This window comes from Centropristis striata, chromosome 24 (genome assembly GCF_030273125.1).
Source record: "Centropristis striata isolate RG_2023a ecotype Rhode Island chromosome 24, C.striata_1.0, whole genome shotgun sequence".
In the NCBI taxonomy this organism is placed as follows: domain Eukaryota; kingdom Metazoa; phylum Chordata; class Actinopteri; order Perciformes; family Serranidae; genus Centropristis; species Centropristis striata.
The window spans coordinates 13,870,143-13,896,130 of record NC_081540.1 but is presented as its reverse complement, the minus strand read 5'-3'; the positions used below and the strand labels follow the sequence as shown (position 1 = coordinate 13,896,130).

Below are 25,988 nucleotides of genomic sequence, written 5' to 3'. Positions count from 1 at the left end.
TTTCTTTTAAAAAAACAAAAATCAAATCTTTATTGTTGAAAATCAATATGTATAAAAACATCATGTTAACATACATTCTCATGTTCTTTACAAAGCACTCGTATTTTATAATAACGAGGTCTAAAGAATTAGTACAGCTCAAAGTTTAAGTGTAAACTGTTTTTATGGAACCATCAACAAGAAAATAACTCAACACACAGAGACGACACGTTGAGCCAATTATAAAGCACGTTAGCACACAGCTCCAATCCTATAAGTGTCGTATGGCACTTCAAAAACATTTCAGCATTCAGGAAGTCTCAGCAGGTGGGGAATAATCTTGAAATTCATTTTTTTCCCTCAGAATACCCCCCGGCTCTGTATTTATAATTTTATTTTTACCTACAGTGCCAATACGCCGCCATCTCAGATGGACTGACACAAAATCTTCTGACACTCCCACATTTCATATACAGACACATTCAGAGACTAGGAGACTCATTCAGAGACAAGGAGACAGTGTCAGGGACTAGGAGACATAGTCAGAGCCAAGTCAGGGACTAGGAGGCCAGGCTCGTGGAATCAGGGTTGTACCCGGAGCACCTGTTGCCTTGTAGGAACGAAATCATGCTAAATTTGTAGAAAAGTCATGTCAGAGGCAGAAAAGTTTAGCGCATATCAAACATTTCTTCTGAACTCGTGTTGGTCGGCTTCGTATCCGCCAGTAGTGGACTGGTTCTACTGGTCAGCTGCCAGTTCTGAAATCTCAAGCAGGACGGTTGTGAAAATCGACACCAGAGAAGAAGAAGACCATTTCCTGTTGGACCTGGTGAGGCGATGTAATCAAAAATCTTTTGATAAATAAGTTATTATTATTTGCGGGAGCCAGCTTCCCGTTACTTTACACAAAATAAATCTAGCGTGAGTCTGAACCGAACCTCTTCTTCTTCTTCTACCACCCTGTTGTTGATAAATAGTACAGATGAGGCATGTGAGCTATATTGTTAAAGAATCCCTGACGATTATGTCCTGTACATGTTTTTACAGCTCTGGGTCAAGGTGGTCCGGAGGTCCATCCCAGTCTGGGCCACCGGTCCTCTTCTGTGCTTCTCCCAGGACCATTCAGTCCGTTCACCATTTCCCAGGAATCGGCGTCCCACACTCATACCATGACACGTAGTTGATGTGGGAGTGTCCTCCTATCTGTCCAAAGTGGACAGGCTCCTGACGCACGGCTCTGTAGAAACCTGGACCAGGAACACCAAGAAGAGAGCTGTGAGGACTGGTTTCACTTCAGATAGAGGTTCAAAGGACTCTATGAAAAAAAGTTTTTTTACTGGGCCTTGCTGGTACCAGGACTGTGATATAAAGGTTTTACTGGGCCTGGATGATGTCAGGACCATGAAATACCAGTTTTACTGGGCCTGGATGATATCAGGACCAATAAATAAAGATTTTACTGGGTCTTGATAGTATTAGGCCTATGAAATACTAAGCCTGGTTGGTATCCGGACTGAAAAATAAATGTTTTACCAGGACTAGATAATATCAGGACTCTATGACATAAACATTTTACTGGGTCTTGACAGTATTAGGACTATTAAATAAAGGTTTCACCAGGTCTGGACAGTGTCAGGACTATTAACCCTTTTTGACCAAAGCAGTTCCTGGGCCGGTTAGGAGCCGGTACATAATCTTGAACCAGTTCCTCACTTTTAAACAGCTAAAGAACCGGCTCGCAGCCAGGAAAACTGGTTCCAGACTCTTTGCGGGTCTTGAACCACGAACCACAAAGCACTTGGAGGCTGAATTACTGTGACCAACAAGACCAACTATTATGTATATCACTTATTTTATTTTATTTATTTAGCTGCAATGTGATTGTGATATGGGCTATCGCTAGCGGGCTTAAGTTAGCGGAGTGACGTTATGACGTGACTCTCTAGCCTGTTGAAAGGCAAACAGGTTCTGAGACGGTTCGCAAGTTGAACCAACTGTGAACCAGCTCCAGCACCAACACAGGAAAAGAACTAGGTTTGCGTTGTTCAAAAAGGGGTTTATGAATAAAAGGTTTTTCCGGGTCAGATTGGCATTGACCCTATGGAAATAAGGATTAACTGTGTCGAGATTATGAAATAAAGGTTTTACCAGGTCTGGATTGTAGCTGGTCTGCACTGAGCTGCCGGCCCGTTCTTCCATCCAGGAACGAATCGACGAACTGACAGTGATCCTCACCAAAGCCAGTCTGATCCCCGATGTTGTGGAATTTACCTTCAAAGTGAAACCAGATACAGATCAGTACGTGCTCAGATAAACTCGTGTACGAGGCGAGACAGGGAAACGCCACTTACCGTTGAGGGAGTCGCTCAGGTAAATCTTGTACCTGAGAGAGTTGCACAGCTGGACCCCGACAAACTTACGGTACCAGGTTCTCTTCACATACTGTTTACCGTGACAGTCTGAGTATGAGTCCGTCTTAAAGGGGAACTGAGTCCAGATTGCGTCTTTTCCTGCAGAGATGATTGACAGATTAGTGTAAAGTATTAATCACCAGAATGAATTGATGATTATTTGGTTATTCGAGCATACCTGAGACGTTCTCACTCACTCGTGGATCCGCTGAAGAAGGACACACAGGAAAAGATAGTTAATAATTTATAATAATTATAGTCTGAGCAGATTCTGGGGTTCAAGCCAACATAGGTTTGATCTGGACCTGGTCAAATTTGACCCGTTTTACAGGACGATGCAAATGTTTGGAACTGGTGGGGCCACCTTTTAACCAATTTCCAAATAATTTAACACAACAAACAATTTCTGAATTATAGTCTGATTTGTGTTGTGTTAAGGATTGGTATGTTGCAGCTACTTATGTGGACTCATCCTGTGAGTTTTGTGCCTGTTGTTGAAATACCAGATAAGTTCTGTTCAGACAATATTGACGTACAGAACATTTGTTACAAATCGAACATAGTTTAGAAAACAAATATCAAAAATGTGTTTTTCAAAGAATTGGTGGAAAAACTGGAGAGAGTTTCATGTAAATATGACTTTTTAAAGTTCAAATTGTTCCCTTTAACTACAGCGTCCCTTTAAGGCTAATTGGCCTATAAACAGGGTCTTAACATGCTGTGTTTTGCTCTGTTGAGTTACTGTTACTGTACCAGACTCTGTGTTGAAGGACACCGGTTCACTGGGAGGACCTTCACCCAGCTCGTTCTTTGGCTTCACCTTAAACTCGTAGCTAAAACCAAACAGAGGAAGAGACGAATTATCAGCATCGTAATCCTCCAGCTCCTCCAAACGATTATACACCTATAAATAAGTCTCACAGCTTCCTGACGACAATAAGTTTAGTAACAAACCAAACCATGTTAAGTTCAAGTCCACCTCTCTTTAATTGGACAATCCAACCCTTTCACTGTTATAGCATTTTAACACTGTGGTATTAGTACTTTACTGCAGTGAAGGATCAGAATACTTCCACTGTGCCAGGTTCAAAGACACAGCAACAACAACACAATTCACTCCTGATCCAGAACGGGGTCTTTATGTGGGACAGACTGGTATCAGACCCAGGTGTTGATGTGGGATAGACTGGGACCAGAACCAGGTTTGAGGCTGTTGGTATTTGAGCCTTCCAAACAATGCATAGTGCATCTACAGATGCAAACTAATCCGAGCTTTTAACAGATTTGGCTTGAACGAGTCTGGCTTTAGTTTCTTCCTGGATTTAGTTTTGATCCACATTAAACTTTAGGGGACCTGGTCAACTTTTTGACTGAAACTCTGGACATGAACAAGAGTAAATCCTAAATCAAGTGTACCTGCTCTCAGGTTTGAGGTTTTCCACAGTGGTGTGAGTCTGGTTGGTAATCATGATGGAAACCTGCTCGCCGTCAGGTCCTTTGGCGGTGGAGATGACTTCATACTCTGAGAAGGGACAACAAAGTCACTTCACAGAACCATCAGAAACTTCAGACTACAAACCAAACACACATCTTTCAGCTTCGTCCTCATACCCGTAGTGTCATTGTCGGTTTTCTCCCAGTCCAGGATGACAAAAGATGGACATCCCTCCACCGTTACCACAGTGAGGTTGGAGGGCGGAGACCTGGGTGGAGCGGTGACGTTTGCCTCGCCAGGTTCGTCTCCGGGGAAGTAGCTGAGGGAGGAGGTGATGGAACAGGGTTCGTCCGGTTTCTTGCCCGTTTGGTAGATGACGTGAGGCGCTGTGTGAGGAGGAGGGAAGCAGTTTGTTGGAAGCTGGAAAGGTTCAGTTTCCCGTTTGAAGCTTTTTCTTGATCCAAAGTTGTTTGAAACAGCTCTAGTAACTTACCCACGTAACGTTTCTTGCCCAAGGCGTCGACGTCAGAGGCCGGCTGAGATTTAAAGAGCTCCGAGTCCTCCCAAGTTTCCTGTCGGCTCGCTAGAAAAAGAAATATAAACAGATTTTTCAAAATTGAGATGAATAAAGCACTGTGTCGTTCGTGTAAAGTTCAGTGTCGCTTGCTTAGAGGACGGTTTTTATTAATTTATTATTTCCCATTTTTGTTATTTTCCCTATTTTTTATTCATAAATGAATAAATAAATAAGTGTCAGCTGGTTCCTACCGGTTGTTGTCGGCGCTCCAGTTGTGGTGTGCTTCCGGTCCAATTTGGTGGGCTTGGCGGTTGCAGGCTGGACTTTGGGTTTCAGGATCGGCAGCTTGTCGGTCTGCTTTAAGTTGTTCACCTTGTCTGATGAAAGTTGAAGATGGAGAAGATGGGAACATGCAGATATCCTTTCTGAAATTTCTGCAGCCTTCTTCAGTGCTCACCTGTTTCTCCAGGTTTCCCCACCAGGTTCGGCTTCTTGTTAATCGGTATGGACGGGCGTGCAGGTGATCCTACAACAAACAAGAACATTATCTTAACATGCACACAACTTTTCTAATCTGTGGGTTTATTTCATGGAAAACCACCACAAACATGAATCGATGAGTTGTAGATCTCTTAATCTAAATATCTCCAGAGTTTCACGTTTCCAAATGAACCTGAAAACATGAACAATCTCATGTAACTCCACGAGGTCCTGTGTGTTTTTCTAAAGAAGTCCAGGACCTGCAGCCTATTATGCCCCCCTTCCTCCTCTTGTTTAAGGAGAAGCCAAAATTCTTCACAATCAGCTACTTGACATGCTTCCAAAACTAAATGGAAGAAATGCAAAGCCAGAAACATGAAAGATGAGGGAGTCCTGAAACTTTTTGCTCCTAACATGAAACAATAAAGAGGCATTCTTCTCAATCAGTTCTGTGTAAATATGTATGAAGGCAGAGCAGCGAGTGGAACCAGCAGAGGAATCTTATTCAGAATGATTTTTCTCTTTTCACACACAAACATTTGGATATAAACCGCGCGATGCAATGCAGACGCTTTCATGAACATGTCTGAAGCTTAAATCGCTCAAGATGCTTTTCATCAGAATCATGTGTACGGAGGACCAAAGTAGCCCAATCATTTAATTAATATGCCATTAAATTTACCAAAAATAAAATGTAAGATAAAGGTAGGCGTTCATTCATTGATAAAAAAAATGGACATAAATTGATATATATTCATTCAATAGTTACTACTGTAACTGTTTATTAAGTTTTATTTTTACATTTTTACATTTAATCTATTAAGTTAACTATTGTTTCCTAATTATAATTTTTTTAAAGACTGGGAAAAAAATTAAAAAAGAAAAGAAAAATGTTTTTGTTTACCTATTTTTATTCTTTCTGTTTAAATTTCCCTTTACATTTATTTATCCATTTATGTATAAATATTTGTTTTTATTCAAGGTTGGGAAAAATAAATGAACAAATAAAGCTTTTTAAAAGTAAACTGTAAATTAATAAGTGAACAAATTGATGACAATAACGAAATCAATAAATAACAAATTTGTGAAGATTAATTGATTAAATGGTTTTATTTACCGCTGTATATACTCCCCTAATTATTTATTTATTTTTTCTATCAGAATTTTAATTTTATTTATTGGATAAATAAAATTATTTATTTATTTTTCAATTTAAATTGTCCCCTTTTACATTTATTTTTGGTTAATATTTTGAACATATTTATAAAATGCAAAGGAATAGTTACAATTTGGAAAGTGTTTTAAAGTCTGAAGATGAAGTTTAAATATGAAGTTTACAGACTAAGTTTAAAGACAAAGTGAATAATAAACTGGTGGCAACACATTTATATTTTCACATACCAAACAACAACTTTTAGATGTTTGTGAGACAAACTGAAGTATTCTGTAGTCCATGATCCAAAGAACCCCAACAGAGAACGAGTCAAAACCACAACCTCAAACCCAGACGTTTACACGCCCACCACCACACACACAGACATAATCTGCTGCTGTTACTGAGATTATGTAACTAACTCAAATAATCAAGCACCAACTCCGACATCCGGCTTGATTATTTGAACAAGTCTTTGCCAGAAGCTGAAAACCTGCAGAAGCTGGAGGTGAGACAACATGGACAGACGGACTGATGGACATAAAGTATTAATAAACACACTGGATGGAGACAAAGACACCAACATGAGCTGCAGGAGGTGAAGATGCTGAAAGCGAGTGAAGGGTTAATGATGAAACACAAACAAAGTGTTTGGTTTTTTTACCCAGTCGAGGTCTGGACCATAAGGCTGGTTTAGGAGGAGAAAAGCCCCGGCGTGGCTGTCCGTTTACTGTGGGGATAAAACCAAATGTTAAGAAGGGACAGAAACCTAAACCCAACACCAGAACAACAGTCCAAGTCATATTCATCTTTACGAGTCGCTCATTTTAGTGTTGACTCTTTAAAACCACCAGACTTCTACTGATCATTCGTCAAATCAGTGCCAAAGTTCAGGATTTCTTTGCAGTGAATTCACCAAACTCCAAAGACAAACTTCTTCTAGCTGAACTTAACGTTTCGAAACATACTTTCATTGAAGTTGATGTTAAAGCATCCAATTTGATGAGATTTTTCTCACTTATTTAGAAATATTACATTTTCATTTTCAAGTGCTTCACTTAAAGTTGAGCACTTGAGTCTGGTTGAGTAGCTTAAAATGGACTCGTTTGGTTGTTCGGCTGTAAGGTCGCAGTTTATGGACACAAAGTGAGTCAGCAAAAAAAAAAAGTGAAAGTGTTGAAAGAAAGATGTGAATCAGTGCAGAGACAAGTCAACCTGTTGGGATTTCATTCAAAATGAAAAGAACATTGCAGCAAATCATCAGATACAGTGATGTCAATTCCAAAGCTTCACCTGAGCATTTACAGCCAATCACAAAAGTTCAAAGTGTTTCCTCCGAGGGCTGAAAACACCACTTAGATATCTGGAGGGTGTCAGGAGGAAAAGTTTGGACTCTTCTTTGTCTTAAACAACTTCATTCTGGAATATAAACTATATTAAATCCAAAGAGACTACTGATAGAGGCGATAACTCAAATTTAAGACCATGAATTGTGGATTAAAAATTATAAGTTTCTTGAGGGCACAATTCAAGATTCAAAGATGTGTTCACAAAGCAAAGGTTTGCATTACTTGCAAGGGAGACGTTAGTGTAAACAATGTCGCAGGTAAACCAAACCGTCATGTCTGGATTATGAATCTGATCCGGAGGAAACTCATCACCTTCTCCAGGAACTGTGTCTGGATGACAGCTGATACAGCACTAATACATCAGTATGAACCCAAGATAAAGTGATATAGCTGTAGTTTAATGTCAATAAACGGATAAAACGTCTGAATTAATGCTTTGTCAGGTCTGTCTACAAAACCAAAAGATAACTACTTTTAAAATGAATGTTTTTTCTGAGTGTAGCTTGGTTTAGCAGAGCTTTGCTGTGCAAGAGGTTTTCAACACTTACATGCACAGTTTAGTCGAGCTAAGCTTAAAAATCGATTTTGGCATCTAATCGGATTTCTGTCCTTGTCCCAGTTTACATGCAACTGAGAAAATCGAATAACTGACGGGAACGTGTCCTCCTCCTCAACACTGGATGGCGATATGCGTTGTTTCAGCGGGTAAATATGGCCCCCTTTCCAGTTGACCTCAGTTTGACACTTTGGGCTGTCGCTACTGACCGGCTAATGCGACTGGCTACTGTGACCAGCGGTGGCTAATGTGACTGGCTTTCTTAGATGTTGTTGCTCCGGACAGAGCATGGGAGAGCATGCACACATGCATTGTCTTGTCATACATGCCAGCAAAAATCCTATTCCAATCCCATTATCTGGGTATCTTAATCGCAATTGGAGAACTCCGACATTAGTCGGACTAACACGTTTACATACACTTCAGTTGTCCAGTTATAGTCAGATTAAGGCAAAAATTTGTTTTTTCTTTCAAGTTACATGTAAACGTACTGACTGATAGATTTCAGAGTTACACAAATTTTAAAAGGAGTTAATATCACATATTTAATTCTTTGGATTGCTAACTGACTGTTAGCATGGTTTTTAGCTTTATTTTCCTCATCTAAAAACTTTTTTCATGAACTAAATGGTCCAAAAATGCAAAATTATCATTTTTTTCATTGGCTATTATTGAAATACATCCTGTCAAATAAAAAAGTAATGGCCAATGAATGAGTCATTTGAGGGCATGGAAGTCAAAAGTTTTCCTCCTGAGATTTACAGGCTCTGAAGGTTTCACTGAAGAGAGCAAATGTAAAATAATGAAAGAAAGTAAAGAAACGTGTCGAAGGAGGATTACCCCCGAGTATCCCCGAGGTTGGGGACGAGCTACTAGGTCTAGAGGAAGAGGAGTGTGGCAGTCTGAGGCTGTTAGAGAAGGGAAAGAGGGGGGTTCTTGATGCAGGCCTTGAGGATCTGGCAACCGTGTTGGCTGACGGGTTGTTGGGCTGCAAAGGCAGTCGTGGATTTCTTTTGCTGCTTTGACCTAAAACATCAAAAACAGTTGCAGGTCCTGAGTTAAAGTCTGATGTTTTTCCAGGGTGGCGGTTAGCGTGCAGCAGCAGCACTCAGCATGGATGTTAGTGATGGAAGACCCTTAAGGTCATTATGATAATAATGATGGGGTCATGAGGTCTCGGAAACGACAGCCATTGAAGCTGCTGATGAGTTTTGACTGTGAGATTGTGTGCTGCATGCAGATATTGGAGGCCATGTTGGATGAAATGTGTTTAAAAAGGTGCAGCTCCATTCCTGTGGACAAAAACTTTATCTGGAAGCTCGAGAAAATTAGATGGTCAGCGATTAACGGAAAGAGCAAGAATGCGTCTGATTGCAAGACACAGGAAGCCATTGATGAGGTCATTATTACCCCAGCTGTTAGTTTTGGCTCTCTCATTGGCCAGACGAGACAGTCCATCCTGTGATTTGTCGAAAGCTGTGTGGGAAAGAGAAGCTTTAACACAGAGATGGTCCACAACCTGTCGAATAATCATTATATTAGAAAAAAATATTTACTTGTAGCCTAGAAAGAGTTGAAAGTGTCAGGAGCAAGATTTGTATTTCCTTCAACTGTTTGCAGATGACGCTCTTATTTTCATGGTACAGCCCATATTCCATGAGGCTTGGTACAACATTAAATATAATGTATTTGTACAGTTTTTAATTTAATATATGTCACAAAGGACTTATTAATATTATTTATGACTAAGACAATGTCTTAACTTTTTTTGGAATCTGGGATGTAGTTGAACAAATGATTAAAAAATCACCTTTATTCCATGCAGAGGAAAAAACTGAAGGTATGATGGAAATTGAGACATGAAGGTGAAAATTTTAAGTTTTCCAAAAGAGAGTTTTGTTGTTTCTTTTTCCTTCAGACAGGTCTTCTTAAACAACATAATAAGTCTTTTAAAATAATCCGATTCTCAATATATAAAAGGGGGCAGGGTGATAAGGGGTTAAAGCCTAATTGTTTGTAGAACTCCTTATAGTTAGCCCCATAAATCAAAAAAGACTGAACTATTTTAACCTCAAACAGTTAAAGAAGTACGAAAAAGTTCTCATACACAAAAGAAAGTTGGAACCAGGAAATTCTGAAATTCAACTTCCCAAAAGATGGCTTTAAAAAGATTTGAACTGATTTTAATCATGATGAAACCAAATTCTCAAACACAACAAAGACTGTGGATACTGAAAAGTTCTCAGAAGGAAGAATTCACATTTCATTACATCTCAAGCTTAACAGCCGTTAAGTGAGGCAACGTGACCTTAAGAGTGCAACTGTTTGCAGACGACACTCTTGATTTCATGGAAGTCACAAAGAGAGATACAAAAGCATTTCCTCTTATTTTTTACTGACTTGTGCCTCCAAAAACGTGGCAATTATTTGATAAATATCATAATAAAAAAGGGAAGTTAGGGGATGGAAATTACCAGCAGGAATACGAGACTTCTCAGGGGCATGAGTGGGCATCTTAGTAGTCTGCCCTTGAAGTGAGTCGCCATTGGATGGTAAGTTAAGGCGGGGGGAGGCTGCTGTGTTGGCAAGAGGGGCTTTGGTGGATGGGAGTTGTGGGAAGACAGGAAGTGGATCCGCTGGTTGGACAGTGTTTTCTGTGTCTGGAGTGAGAGAGGACAGAGGTACCATGATCATGGGAGTCTGATCATCTTTTGATAGAAGACATTTGTTTCGGTAACCTTATCTTAATGTTACCAGATAAAGGTCTTCTTTTACTTTGGACTGGGTATCCACCCTCCAAATCATGTAGTTTATACATTAACTTAAATTCTGCTGACTGTTTATTAAGACAAAGTACTTTATTAACGTTAGGTTTTTAAAAAGTACCATTTCAGTCCAAACTCAGTCCCACTTTCAATTCTCTGATCAGGATTTGTTTTTGGTCCCATAATCTTGTACCTCATAGAAATACAGAAAAGTCCAGAAGACATTGTGACTCATGACAAACAGACAGGAAGTGTTTGAGGAGTTTGCAGAATGACTTGTGTTGTTTTTCCCTTAAAGGGAAATCCAACAACATCTGCATCTTAACTGACTGACATGCAGACTGAAGACAAACAGACATACAGACAGACAGACAGACAGACAGACATTGTTTTTTGGCTTAATGTTTCTCAAATAGGTTCCTCAGGGGAACTGGAAAATTGGGAATTTTTTGGTTAAAAAAACTATCAAAACATTTAATTATTTTAATATTTTCCAGCACAACAAAGTTTTTTTTGTAGAACCAAAGTCATAACCACAGCTAAAACTGGGGAAATTTGGAAATTTTCAATAAAATGTTGGCCCAATATTTTATTGTGAAAATCAAATTTTTTATTGGTTAAAATGATTATGATGATTCACTTCTCCATCCAATAATGATTAATAAATAATAAAGTGTTGGCCCTCTGAGATCATCTGACGAGACAAACAGACAAACAGACAAACAGAAAACGTTCCAGGCTGAAAGAAGAAAAGCAGCAAAAGAAGAAAAGTGACGAAGCATCGTTGAAGCAACGGGGCATTTAAAAAAAAAACGAGCCGTGGCAGTGCTTAGGGTTGGCAGGGCAAAGGGAACTTACTCGTACCACGTGACCTCCGGTGACATCACTTCCGCGCCTCGCATCGACTTTCTAAACCAGTTTCAAGGCATGCTAACATGCAGCCAATCGCCACAGGCCCCGCCCCCTCACAGGTGCATCATGGGGGCTCAGCTGAAGCAGGTAGAGACAGGAAGAAGCTGCATGATTAACAAAATGAAAGCCTCTGTTGTTACCGAGTTTGGGAGGGAAAGGTTCCTGTTGGCTCTCCAGCGGCGCTGCAGGAAGTAACACGTTTAAAGGAAGTAAATGTCAAGATAAAAGTGGTGAAAGTATAGAAGTATAAAATGATAGAAATAATAGAAGCAGACATCGGGTCAGACTCGTCTGAGTGTTGAACAAACTTTATTGTAACATATGTTCCTGACAAACAGGAAGTGAGTGAGTGCTTTTAATTGTGAAGGGAAAAAATTACTCAATAAATTAAAAAATAATACACAATTAAATGTATCAAAAATAATCTTTGAAAAATCAACCATTAATTGATAAAGTGACATAAATTGCTATTGTTTTGATTGCCCTTTATAATAATTCCTCCATTTTCTTCCCTTAATTAATTTTTATTATTACATATGCACTTAAAAATGTATTTCCTATTTATTTTTAATATATTTTTAATTATATTACCAATTTTCAAAAAATGTATGCCATGAATAACAGGCAGAAACATATAAAGAAAATAAAACTGAAATAAAGAAGTTGGGAGAAATGAAAGAGGGGATGAATGCTTAGAGAAACTTAATAAAATAATAAACAGATAAATACATATAAAATAAATGCAATAAACTAATTTAAAGAATAAATAAAAAATAAATAATTACAAGGAAAAAATAAATAGTATTTAATAGAAATGTTTATTAATTTATCAAGTCATTATTGATTTCTCTTTTATTTCAGTAGCCTCTGATCAAGAAAATCTTACAATTCTTTAATTCTAACAAATGATCAAAATATTTTGCATTAATTATTCAATAAATGTATTAAATAGCCAAAAGACTCAATCACTCACTTTCAGTCTGTCAGGAAACAAACATTTTGTGTGTGTGTGTGTGTGTGTGTGTGTGTGTGTGGAGGAAACAGGAAGTGATAATCACCAAAAGAAGTGCGAGGCGCTCCGGGGAAAGCAGAATGTTTGAGCAGCGGAGAGAGTCGAGTCCTGTTGTGAAGAGCTACAACACAAAATCATCATTTAAAATTAATTATTAATTGAATAATAATTTAAATGTTTCCTTTTCGAGAATCTAAATTTTATGGGAAAAATTTTTTTTATCATAAAACAAATCAAGATTATAAAATAAATGTGCCCACCACACTTAGATCAACAAACAAACCTTTGGATTCTAAAACAAAAGTTCTGCTCTTAATTTTTTTTCAGTTTGATAATAAAGACACACCAGTGAATTCATAATAATACGAATAATAATTATCATTTATGAATCTGTTTTCAGCTGATGAGTGAGATTTTTTTCATATGATTTCTAGAATTTGTTAATTAAAATGTTATTAAATGAAACAACAAGTGAGCTTCAATTCATGTAAAAAAAAGTGTGCTCTGGTTATATTCTGCAGATGATTAAATGATAAATAAAATAAAATTGTTTTTTCATTCAGTGAAAAAGCAAAGACATGTCCGTGGTTTCTGTGGAACACGTCTGAACATGAAACATGATTTTATGATCAGAAAACAGACGGAGGAGCACCTATTAAACAGATTCCTCCCGTAATGTGACGCTGAAATAACGAGCAGGCGCCTCGACACGTTCACTTCACCTCTAAGTGTTGAGGACACACTGAGTTAATACTTCACAGAGTTATAATCTTACCGGGTCGAGGAGGGAAGAGAGCATGAGGACCCAGAGGTTTCTGAAAAACACAAACATTCCAAAACATCAAATTAAAAAGAAGAAAAATCTACAAGTCCCAGAGCGCACTGCTGTAAAAAAAAAAAAAAAAAAATCCAATCAGAGAGCTCCATACCCGAATACAATTTTTTGTTGTTGTTGCAAATCCCGAAAAAATAATTTACTAACCCCCAAATTTTGTGGCAAATCCTAAAATTGTGTTGCAAATTCCCAGAAAGGGGCTTACAAACCCCCAAATTTTGTTGTTTTGTTGCATTAACCAAAGTTTTCCTTTCCAAGCTCTCACTCTAATCCAGACTGACCAATAGAGACGTGTCTTACATCTGTCAGGCCCCGCCCACCAGATTCAGATCGACCACAAACAAAACTTTTTGATTCAAAAACAAAACTTTTTGATTTCTGACAGAAGTTTATGATTAAAGGTTACACATTTCATTCACAATTATATTTCTCTTGCAAAAATGTGTTTTTATATAGCATAAATATATATTCAGTTTATATAGAATTATAATATCATGTCAAAATCATGTCAGAGAAGAGATGAGAAGTTTTGTTTTGAAACAAAATTTTGAACTGAGCCATGTTGGTTTTGAAAAAGCTGACTCTTCAGAATGAAACAGATCACTTTTCTTTACTTACCAGCGGCTTCGCCAGAGGATTACGTAGCTTGAAAGGCTTCTGTGTGTTTTTATCTGAGAAACACAGAAGACAATAATTAACTGATGAAATGTGACATATATTAATTTTTTGGCTGTCATAAACTTTTTAATTTATTAACCTTAGTCCACTATTTCTTTACTTTCCTATTTAACGTTCCCTTTTATTCATAAAATAATTTCAAATTTTTGCAATTATTTGAGATTTTGAGAAACATTGGTTTTAATCTTTTTTTCACTCATTTAATCGTTTTCATTAATATGCATTTCTTTCATTATTCAAATGAGTGGAGCTGTCTTTCAAAGCATATCAGTAAAAAAAAAAGAATAGGAAAGTAAATAAATAAGGAATTTAATACAAGAGTAAATAAAAAAAGAAACAATTTTCACTTTTTATCAATTATTTAAAGGATTCATTTATTTTGGTAAATTTAATGCCATATTCATTAATTTATATTTGTATGTTTTATTTATTTTTTGCAGTGTCAATCCTCCATAATAAAATGTGTCAAATGACAAAAAGATAGCGTCCTTACTGCCCATGTTGGTGTTATGGATCATCGGTTTGCTCCACATCCCGCTGCGGTCGTCTTTGTTGGACCGGACACCAAACTCGTACGGTGTGTTGGGCTTCAGGTTGTCGATCACTGTGTCACTGCTTGGGCAGGTCTGATAGATCCACTTCCTGTTCCTCTCTCTGTAGCGGATGGTGTAGAACCTGAAGGGGAACATCACAATGATTAAGTCTTCAGCTGAATTAATTAAGTCTTTTTGGCCACTTGGGGGTAGCAGAAGAAACCCAAAACATATAATTTATAAAGTAACTGACATACCAGTTATCTACATCCATGAGACACAGAGCAACGTCCCATCCACACTGTCAGTTTTTACTTGTGGTGTTCCTCAGGGTTCGACTCTGGGTCCTTTGTATTTTTAGTTTATATTTAGCTTAAATGTTATTATACATAACACATAATATGTATTTCATAAATTAAAATTTCTACCATCAGACAGGCCTTCCTTAACAACATAACAAGTCTTTTAAAAGAACCCAAATTACATCAAAGGTTTGGCGATTTGCTTAAATTGAGTGATTTTGGCCACTTGGGGGCGGCGGAACAAATTAAAAACATCCGATGTCCTTCAGGGTTCAACTCTGGGTCCTTTATATTTTTATTTTACAGGCTCATAAGTGTCAATAAAACATCAGACAGGTCTTCCTAAACAACATAACAAGTCTTTAAAAAGAACCCAAATGAAACCTCAAAAGCTTGGTGATGTTCAGGCACAAAAACTATTTAAAGTTGCTTTTACTTTGTCACTTGTAATGACCTCATGATGTCATGACATCAGATAATACGGTCTGGGGATATGTAATATATGTTGAAATGTTTTGATGGATAAGACGTTGACCTGTTGGTGGCGCTACAGGAAAAGTCAATAGAATTCTTTATGAGACACGAACCATACAGAATCCCTCCAACACTTGCATTAACTCTGCTATGTATGTTTAGAAACACTGTTTTTTGTCCTTGTGTGGCGATTAAGTCAGAGATGGTTCAGTTCATCATCACTGAACTGCTAAATAAAGCAAACTGAAAACAGCATCTGGAACTCAAACAAAAACCAGTTCATCAGAGTTTCCTCGACCAGAAAACCACATTTTTATAGTTCGTTGACTTTTGCCCATGACTGGAATTGGACAACTCGCTAACGCCAAGCGATCGCTCAACAGCTTCCCCAGTTGGTGTTACCCGTGGCCAGCAGATCTCATGTTGTGTTTTCAGATCCAAAGAAGCTGAGGTGGCAGCCAAACAGTCCACACAAGGAACTGACATTAGCTCTTAATAAGACGTGTAATAAGAGCGGCGAGCACTCCAGGGTCAAGCTTTCCGATGGCTTTTCCAACTTGTTTGACAGGAAAAAAAATCTGGATCACTGGAGGAGAGCTGATGGAAAAGAGAGCCGGTGAAATGGCACTTAGCACAGCAGCAGTTTCAGCACTATGAATCGTACCGTTCGTCATGTTGATAGGTCGAAGTCTTGGCTGGTGGGTGAGATTTAAAACAAGTCAAACTGTAGGATAAAGACTTCCTCAGTGCTCATAAATACACATGAAAAGAGTTTCATGTTGAAGAGTTTGATCTGAAACACGTGTGATCTGATGTCCTTCAGATGTTCATAATTCCCCACACAGCAGGTCCAACTGGCTTTTCATCACACACAGATTTCTTTTTTCCTTTTATTTTCTTTTTGTACGAAGAGGAGGTCGTCAAAGTTCTGACACTATTTTTATATATTATCATGTACGACTTATGCATTTTATAATGCATTATTACAATACAACAATCAGTTTCCGTAACTATAAGATATTTTCTTATAATTACGACAACTGAAATGTCATTGAGATTTTTTTGTCTAATTGCAGTAATCAGATTACGTAACTATAAGATACTTTCTTGGGGGCGCCTGTGGCTCAGTAGGTAGAGTGGTTGTCCACTGATTGGAAGGCCGGTGGTTCGATCCCTGACCATGGCGGCCTAAAAGTCGAAGTATCCTTGGGCAAGATACTGAACCCCAAATGGCTTCGATGCTGCGTTCATCGGTGAGTGAATGAATTCCCAATGGTGGCAGGTGGTAGCCTGGTAGCCTCGGCCACCAGAATGAATGTGTGTGTGAATGGAATGAGCGTAGTGTGTAATGTAAAGCGCTTTGGATAAAAAGCACTATATAAGTGCACCCCATTTACTTCCTTGTAATTGCGATAATCACATTTAATTATTATCAGGTATTTTTTGTGTAATGATAACACCGAAATGACAAGTTAGTTTTTCATTTTAAAAAACACAGATTGGGATCGAAACATTATTCTAACGATGTTCAATCGTTCCTCAGCGATGGGCTCTTACCCATCCTCCAGACACTCGTTCATGATGTTCCTTTCGTACGGCGTCTTCAGGTAGTTCCCCCACGACAGCAGCACCGCCGTCGGGCTGACGGAGCCGATCACCAGGTGCAGCGGCTTTTCCAGGTTCACCTTCCCTGTGCACACAGGCGAAGACAGAGTGAGGCGTTGCGTTGCACCGCAGCTTATTAAAGCACAAACAGGAAGTGTGCGATGTACCTGTGCAGTGTTTCTTCACGTCGTTGGCGGGGATCGGCTGGACAGCCACCAGGTACTTAGGCTCTGCATCTGGTGTTCAGTTAAATGTTTGGATTAGGTTGGGTTCATTTCTTTATTCCACGGACTGAATGAAAACATATGACAACAACAACACAAAGTTTTCATAAATGTTAAACTCTGTCAGGGCATGTGGGTGCAGAGGCGATGTGCCAAGCGGCATTATGAGTTAAATCCTCGGAATTAAGAGTGAAGGATAAACAGGAAGGAGGAGTGGCGGGTTATTGGCCGATAATCCTGCAGCTTTTCTCGTGTTATCATTGTAAATTATACTACAGAAACATAAATTAATTAATTAATATGCTACTAAATGTACTTTTTTTTCCTGTGACATACTTTGAAAGACAGCTGCCCTCATTTGCATCACACAATATTACAGAAATAAATGTTAAATATTTTAATTAATTTTTAAAAATTAATAAATATTAAAAAAAATACTTTTCCCTTTTATTTATTCATTTATTTATTTTATGTTTTGCCATTTTGAAATGTAAAAAATATTTTAAAAAAATAATGAAATAAATAAATTTTAATTTTTTTAATGATCAAAATTATAACAAAAATAAATATAATTTTATGTCACATTTTATCAATTAAACAATAACTTAATTTATGGTTAATATTATGCATGGTACATTTAATGGCATATTAATGGATTATTTGGTAATTTATTAACCCTCATCCTTCTGTTTTGGCAGCTTTGATGCTCCATAAAAACTGTGCTGTTTCTATGAAAACAAACTCTTTGTGGAGTTAAGAGGTTTAAAGCTCCTTACACTGACAGGTGGAAACATGCCCCATCCCCCTCCCCTCCTGACCCCATCAATCATCTGTAATCACCTGGAACAGCGAGTGCAGTCAGTGTTTGTCTGAAGCAATCCTGAATTCTTTTCTTTTCCTGTCTTGTTGAAAAATGAATCAGCTGCTTTTGTCCTGAAGGTCAGGTTTAAATGAGTGTGTTCTTTGGCTGTAGTTCGGTTTGGCCATACTCTGACAGAATTATAATTAATCAAAAGTCACAATTCTTCTGTAGGATTCAAATCCAGTGTTTCTCTCTGTGAAAGGTTTGGTGGTGGTCTTCTGGATGCATTTGAATTCTTTCTGAGTGAGCCCCAGTTAAAACAGCCCAAAATTTGGCTCAAGTCTAACGGACAGATCAACAACAACACTAATATTTATGTTCTAAATTTTTTCTAATATATCCTAGAAAATCTTAAGGTGTGAGAGCTTAATTTGGTTTCCAAATGAGAGTGGAGGGACATCCGGCTCTTGATTTGTTTAAAAACATGAAAAAAATTGGCTTATGTTTGATGTGCAGATCGACCACAGCTAAAACCTCCACTGAATCTGAGTATTTAAATAATCTAAATGGTGGGTTTCCATCATTTGTTGGCATATGTACGGTGGCCCTGAGAGCTCACATCAACTACAACTTAAGAAAACATGCAAATACACAAAACACAAGCAGCTTTTACTTATTGTGTTGTGTTGTGGTCTTTGCAGCGTGTTTTCTTAATGCTGAGTTTGTGTTTTGTGTCAAATTGTTGAAGATGTTTTCTCAATTTGCTTGTGTTTTGTGTATTTGCATGTTTTTTTAAGTTGCAGCGCTGTGAGCTCTCAGGGCCACCCTACGTATAATATAAACTTTGTCTTCTTCTTCACATTTTTGTATTTTTTCAACATTCCTTTCCTGTAGGAATAACTGAATGATTGAGTGTCGTGTGGCAAACACCACAAACCAGTGGGATTTAAAGAGTCAACAGTGCAGTCGCCCTCCTCTCCAAGCTGCTGATGGATGGATCTCTACTGGAGGTTTTTAACCAGCAAGGTAAACACCACATCAACACTGCGGCCCCGCCCACGCTGTTTAACTGACAGGTGACCTCGGGGACGAAAAAAGCAGAGATGACAGATGGATAATGTAAAATTAAAAAACTCTTCTGGCTTCAATTCACCCACAGAAAGTAAACACACACACACACACACACGCGCACACACACACACACACACACACACACACAAACACACACACACACACACACACACACACACACACACACACACACACACAAATTCAGTTTCAATGTTTGGATTTAAGAGATCTGTCCACCAAGCTTCAGACAAATTTTGAAGTTTTTAAACACTAATGTCTGTGTAATGAAATCCGGCTTTCACAGTGAATAAAACATCCAAAACAAAGAAATATTGGAATATTATAAATATTTGTGTTGGAGTCTCTTGAACCCCCTCAGACAAAATTCAAAGATATCCAGAGGACCACCAAAAAACCTCAGCTACATTTTTATGCTTTTTAAAAGCTCTGTGTAACAAAATCCATCTCTCAAATTTAATAAAACTTGAAAGAAAAAGATCCAAAATGAAAGAAATATTATAATAATCTATCCTGTACATATTTGGGTTGTTGTTTTTGAGCTGTCCACCAAACTTCAGCCAAATTTTAGGGTGTTCTGACTCAGCATCAGGCCTGAAATATTGGTACTAAGTCTCTTGAACTTCATCAGAAAGAGCCACCAAACTTCAGCAAAAATGTGGAAGTTATGAAGCTCGCACAACATCCAAAATACAAAGAAGCAAAAGGAGACCAGTCCACCAGAATTCATCTAAATCTTTTAAAAGTTATTGTCTGTGAAAGTAAATGAGACGATAACAGTGAATATAACTGAAAGAAAAACAAACCCCTCATCCTTCAGCTCAACATCCAACAACGTGCTGCAATAATTTGCTCCTAAGTTGTGCAGAGTGTGAACAGAGTGGGCCTCCAGAGTCACACGGTGTTGAAGGACGACTTTCAGCAGGTTTGCTGTTCGGCCCCTCGATGACATGCTGCCTTAAACACATCACATGTCTTAAGTTTGGGCATTTTTCTGAGCTGATGGGATAAAGATTGTTGGCCGAGCTTCAGAAAAAGGATCAGAACCACCTGCTGCCTCTCAGAGCTTCTCACGTTCTGCTTTTCCCCAAAGTATTTCTGCAGAACATCCCCGTTTCCCACGGGTCTGAAGCTTCAGGGTTTCACTGCTGCTCAAGTTTAGAAATTAGAAGAAACTGAGTGGAAAACCCAAGAAACATCTGCTGTTGTTACTGCTGCCGCCCCACCACTCTGAACTACCTAACAACAAAACTCCACACACAGTTTGGTGCATTTTGAAGCCTCACAAACATTAAAGATTGACCAATACATAAATGACTTGATAAATAAAATAATGAATTATTAAAGATACTGAAAATTATATAAAAATAAACATTATACATAACTGATATTTAGATTTTAATTTGGTTCTTTATTTATAAACCTTTTGTATTAAATCTCCGATTTATAATTTTCTTTTTTTAATGACACATTTACCTAATTGTGATAGAAATGTATGTTTTTTTAAATGGATTAAAAAATGAATAAATACAAAATAAATATATCAAAAATTAAATAAATCTAAACTAAATGCAAAAAACAAAAACATCAAAGTAAATAAATGAAGGGGACATTAAATAGGAAATTAATTATTTAATAAAAATTAAATAGGAAATAAAGAAATAGAGGAATTTTATTTATTGACAGATTTTTTTATGGTAATGTTAAAATGTATTTATTTATTATTTTGCGTGAATGTTTTGTTGATATTAAAAAAAATACATTTATCCGGAAACAATGAACAAAATAATAAAATTGAAAATACATTAAATAAAAATTAGTAAATAAATTAATAAAAAAGGGGAAAGTTAAATAGAGAAGTAAATAAATATATACTTTTTTTTAATGTAATAGCATATACATTTATTTATTTATTTATTTATTGAGTCATTTACTTATTATTTATTTAGGTAGGTTCTGTCTTCCATAGTCCAGAGATGACACAAGTTACTTTCTTTAAATGATGTTTAAAAAAATAACAGATTTAAGAAGATATTAGAAATTAAATGGAAACTTATGTAGCAGCTGTTACAAAGAAAAAAAAAACATTAAAAAAAATTAAAATACAGAGTAAAGACCCCTCCAGTGTCTTACCCATCTCTGTCTCGTAGGGTTGTCCATTCTCTGGCAACTGGATGAACTGTTTGGAGAACATGCTGCTGCCATAACCCAGAATATAACCCTCCAGCTTCACGTCTGGACTTGGACGCACAAATTTCATCACAATGGTGTCGCCGGTGGCGTTAATCCGGACCTTCATGTTCTGACGCCGCACTGAGGACGAGAAGAAGCAGAAAGGACATAGTTTAGAGGAAGAGAAGAAGAAGAGCTGGTTTCTAAATATCAACTCTGAGTCAATGTTGAGCCATCCACCCAGGCGGCAACCTCCGGGTCTGAGCAGGAAGGCAAACCAGGAAGTGCCTTAAGCTGCATTCTACCAAAAAATTCCAACAGGGGGCGCTAAGTGTGGCTGCAAAAACATTTCTGTCTATTAATTTAATAAGAAAACTTCTTGATTTATTTGATTTATTACCTCAGAATTTTTTTTTAGGACAACATTATGGTCTCAATCACTACTAAAAAATCTTCTTCAAGACAATTTGATGTTAATATAGTTAATAATGGCCCCATTTAGAAGAAAATAGAAGATAAAGAATCATATGAATTGGGGCGTAAATAAATGAGGAAGATATGTACAATAATAAAATAATTATGTAATAAAACATTTTTGGTACATTTTATGGTATATTCATCTATTTATTGAGTCATGTACTTGTATTTTTGGGTTGTATTTATACTGCTTTATTTTCATTAAAATAAAATCACAATCTTCACAAATCTCAACCATCAAACCAAACTCCATTGCATTTTAACATGTTTTACTAAGATAACCTGAAACAGCTGTAAGAGATAGTACGTATAATTTGTTTAAAAATCATGTTTGTGCCCTTTTAGAGGCTCAGTAAAATAAGATGAATTTGATAAAAACACCCTGAAGATGTTAAACGAAGTGTTGTGTCCCTTTAAAGATGAATGAATGATTTCATGTTTTCTGTTTCATGTTTGTGCTGCAGGTTAGAGGGTGTGTGGAATCATGCAGCTCATTCCTGAGAAAGAAAACTATATATTTTTTTAAAAACTACAATATCTCACTGACAACTAAAGGAAGTACAAAAAGGCCACAAAAAAACAAAGTCCTGGCAAAAAAAAAAAAAGACAGCCACATGGTTTTCTTAGCGAAGTAGAGCAAACAACCAAAAAAAGTACGACAGGAAACTGCCACAAAAATACAAAAACTACTACAAGTTACCACAAAAGGTACAACAAACAACAAAAAAGTATTAAAAAATAAAGAACCCAGAAAATTCCACTATGTACTATGAAGAGCCATAAAATCTACAATACTTTCACTAAGTGTATATCAAAGAATTACAAAAGAAATGCCACAAGCCACCATAAGTACCAAAAAAACTACAAAGACCTATTAAGTACTACAGAAAAAACTTACACAAGCCACCATAAGTACCAAAAAAAATACTGAGTTGCCACAAAAGGTACAATAAAGTACCACAAAGTATTAAAACAAAAAGTGTACCTTGAATACTAAAGAGTACTACAAAATACAATAAATTATTCTTTATTTAATGACATTGAATTGATTTTATTTATCTAATTATATATTTAATTATTTATAGTAATGTTAACACATATTTTGCTACTTTTTGGTGCTTTTGAATAAATGCAATTCAGTTTGGGAAATAAGAAGCAGGAAAATGCTTTAAAAGTTAATAAAATAAAATAAAAGTTTTAAATACATGAAAATGTATTTAAAACTAAAATTAAATTTCAATAAATATATTTGAAAATAGTAGTAGTAGTTGTAGTAGTTGTATTTCATTGATTAGTTATGGTTACATTTGATAAATTTAATGGTACATTAAGTTGTTGTTTTTTATCGTGGCAGCTTTGGTCTTCCATACAAATGAACCTTTTTATTTAGTTTAATTTTATTTTTTAAAGTCAAGAACTGAAAAGTGTTGGAGTTGGATTTTTGGGTTGGAAAATTATCCTTTTTTATTGAAGTAATTAGGGAAGCACTTTGACTGAAAATAAAGTATTTTGTTGAGTTAAAGCAGTAAAAACAGCTCATTAACATGAAAGAGACTTTTACAGTCTGAGGTTATGAGAGTGTCAAAAATCACAACCAGACTCCATTCATTTTCTGTTCATTCATTCACTTGTATTATTATAGCAATTTAAAACAGAAATATTAATTTACTATTGAGAAATTGAATTATATATTTATCAATGTATTTCTGTACTATTTTCTTCATGTATTTCCCCCCTCAGTTTATTTCCCTGAATATAAATGTATTTATTGTGAATGGCATAATATTTTATTTAGCAACTCATTCATTTATTTCTTTTTTTGGTTTTGGTAGCTTCCTTCCTAGGTACATTAGAGCTGAAGTCTTAAAAGTGATGTTTTCTACTAATCAAATTTTATGACTATAACATTTTTGTCCTTAAGTGTCGTCTCACGTTTTAATAATTTGCATGAACAAGATGGCAGATAGCAGCTGCAGCAGGAAATCCAAGTAAATTGTGTAGAACTTTCAATGGAGTTTGGTTGAAGTCTGTACTGTTAAACCTGTCCCTCCGAGGGCTTTAAATTCTTTTATAACATTAATGAAACTTCGTGCTCACACTGCAGTTTTCTCACCCATAAACTTCCATATGAGGAACTCTCTCCCTCTACCTCTCTCCCTTTCTCTCTCTCTCCCTCTCCCTCTCTCTCTGTTGTTGTTGGCTGTTCCGCCTGGTGAGGTAATCCTCTCCTCAGCCCAGCGTCCCTCTAAAGAAGGATGTAATGATCTTACATAACTTTAAAAATCTCAATGAGGCAGAAAATTCACAGGTTATATCATGAATTACACAGACCTGTCTACACGAGTCACTGCAGCAGTGCAAACGCACCAAATTGCATGCAAAAAGAAAAAGAAAGAACCTGCACCACAGTTTATCACTTTTCTGCAGTTTCGAAGAGCTGCATGACACAAACATGTACAGAGGACCGAACGCACCAAAATAATCATCTTGTTTTTTTTCTACAAAATCACCTTAAGTTAAAAAATGTTAGAAACTTCATGCAGCAGAACTGAAGTTTAACCAAATATTTTAATGTCAGTTTTTATATTTACTGACTCTCTTGTTTCTTATCAATCTGCATCAATCTGTCTTCAGCATACCAAAAAGATGCACAAACTGTTGCCACAGTACAAAGTACCACTCACAACCATAGTGTACAACAAGTACAACAGCAAGTAACAAGTACAACATGAGCGGTTTTTTTTTTTTAGATCAAGCTTGAATTTTTTCCTAAGATTTTTCTTTCTTTTCTTCTTTTAACAGCTGAGTGTCATCAGCATAGAAGTTTATTTTATCCGCTTATGGTCTGAGGGGCCCTGAAGAATGATTTTATTGGAGGCTGTAGATACTGTAAGACACTGTATCAGATGAAACTAGAAGATATATGAATCCACTGGAACCAAACATGTGCTGATATCTCATCCGGAAGGAAGGTATATAACGCTACAAAGTTTGCATAATTTAAGGGAATCAAGGGAAAAACCGACATGCCCACTTTATGCTGATAACATGCAGTTTTTCTCCTGCAGTAGAACGTGTTATTTTGTCCTATCGTATGTGAATAATTCTGCATACTGAGGTCCCTAAACAGTCTGTGAGTTGCATAAATCGGGTATGACTGGAAAGCTGAAAGCTTGGATATTCAAAAAGCCCAATTTCATTCATGTGTAATTATGTTAGTCAGTGAAACTTGAACTCGGTGTATAAAATGAGCTACTGTGTCCTCTACGATAACCACAGCCTCATGAAACTTTACAACCACAAACTAGAGACCTAGAGCATTCAGAGGATGGAGGGCTTTCCACAGTATATTGACAGTAAGGGTGCTTGCCATACAATTGGCCAAAATACAGAAATCTACAAAAAGTCAAAAGTCACAGCATGTTTTTTTCTCTGGTGTTCCTCAAGGTCTTGGTGTCTTAATGGTTGATTCTGGAGGGATTTTAAAAAAATGTTAATTCTCCAGGAAAATAAATGGTTAAAACTAAAGACTCACAAAGTACTACGGGAAACAGCTGCCTTAGGACCAAAACTACTTCAAAGTTAGCATCAAATTTACTGCAAAGAAACTCATCAAAGTGCTTCATACACATTGAGGTACTGCAAATACACTGCAACTTCCACAACTTATATACCACAGAGGAATAAGAAGCAAACAGGTGAGACATCAGAGTGCACAAAGCATCATTAATGTAGATGAAAAACTAAATTTTCACCAGGTATTATGTGGTATAAAATGTACTACACATGTGATATCAAAGTACCAAAAAGAAGCACAAACTGATACAATGAATTAATTTAACAAACATACATTTCAATAAGTGTTGTTATTAATTATAAATAGGACAGAAGCTGGGGTTTTTTCAGATTTTGCAGTAACTTTTCTTATTCCTCTGATCATTAGAAGTAAAGTTTCTCCACTTGCCTCCAATTCTTTGTGCAGAGTTGAAGAGACTCGTCCCTGCGAGCAGCAGGATGACTCGGAGGAGGAGGACGATGCTCGCCATGACCACTCAGAGCTACGGGACGACGTTGACGATGATGATGTTGATGATGATGAAGAAGAGGAGCAAGAACTTCACGTGTGTCTGTGTCTGCAGCCTGAACGTTCTTGCTGTGGAGAGGACCGCCACCAAAACACCTCCTTCTATAGGCTCTGCAGGGGGCGTGGCTTGGAAGACATCATCAC

General features: G+C 37.1%; 1 protein-coding gene across 1 annotated transcript; it reads right to left on the bottom strand.

Moving 5' to 3' along the window:
• On the bottom strand, positions 1 to 25,988 carry abi3bpb (ABI family, member 3 (NESH) binding protein b). The gene is made up of 23 exons (XM_059328045.1): positions 25,725 to 25,988; positions 21,245 to 21,424; positions 17,164 to 17,232; positions 16,949 to 17,081; positions 14,576 to 14,757; positions 14,023 to 14,075; positions 13,345 to 13,384; positions 12,616 to 12,690; positions 11,698 to 11,739; positions 10,355 to 10,588; positions 9,291 to 9,356; positions 8,721 to 8,906; positions 6,640 to 6,705; positions 4,800 to 4,868; positions 4,594 to 4,719; positions 4,319 to 4,408; positions 4,002 to 4,211; positions 3,807 to 3,912; positions 3,144 to 3,223; positions 2,569 to 2,598; positions 2,331 to 2,489; positions 2,128 to 2,250; positions 1 to 1,226 (listed from the first exon to the last, which is right to left on the bottom strand). Exons 1-23 carry the CDS (start codon positions 25,804 to 25,806, stop codon positions 1,111 to 1,113), a joined length of 2,517 nt encoding a protein of 838 aa, XP_059184028.1. The 5' UTR covers positions 25,807 to 25,988; the 3' UTR covers positions 1 to 1,110.

Excerpts from the sequence above, each read along its gene's own strand:
- abi3bpb (XM_059328045.1), bottom strand. The coding sequence starts at position 25,806 with ATGGCGAGCATCGTCCTCCTCCTCCGAGTCATCCTGCTGCTCGCAGGG. Across the intron at positions 13,385-14,022 it reads ATCCTCTGGCGAAGCCGCTG|AAACCTCTGGGTCCTCATGC; the intron begins GTAAGTAAAGAA and ends TGTGTTTTTCAG. Across the intron at positions 8,907-9,290 it reads AGCCAAAACTAACAGCTGGG|GTCAAAGCAGCAAAAGAAAT; the intron begins GTAATAATGACC and ends TTGATGTTTTAG.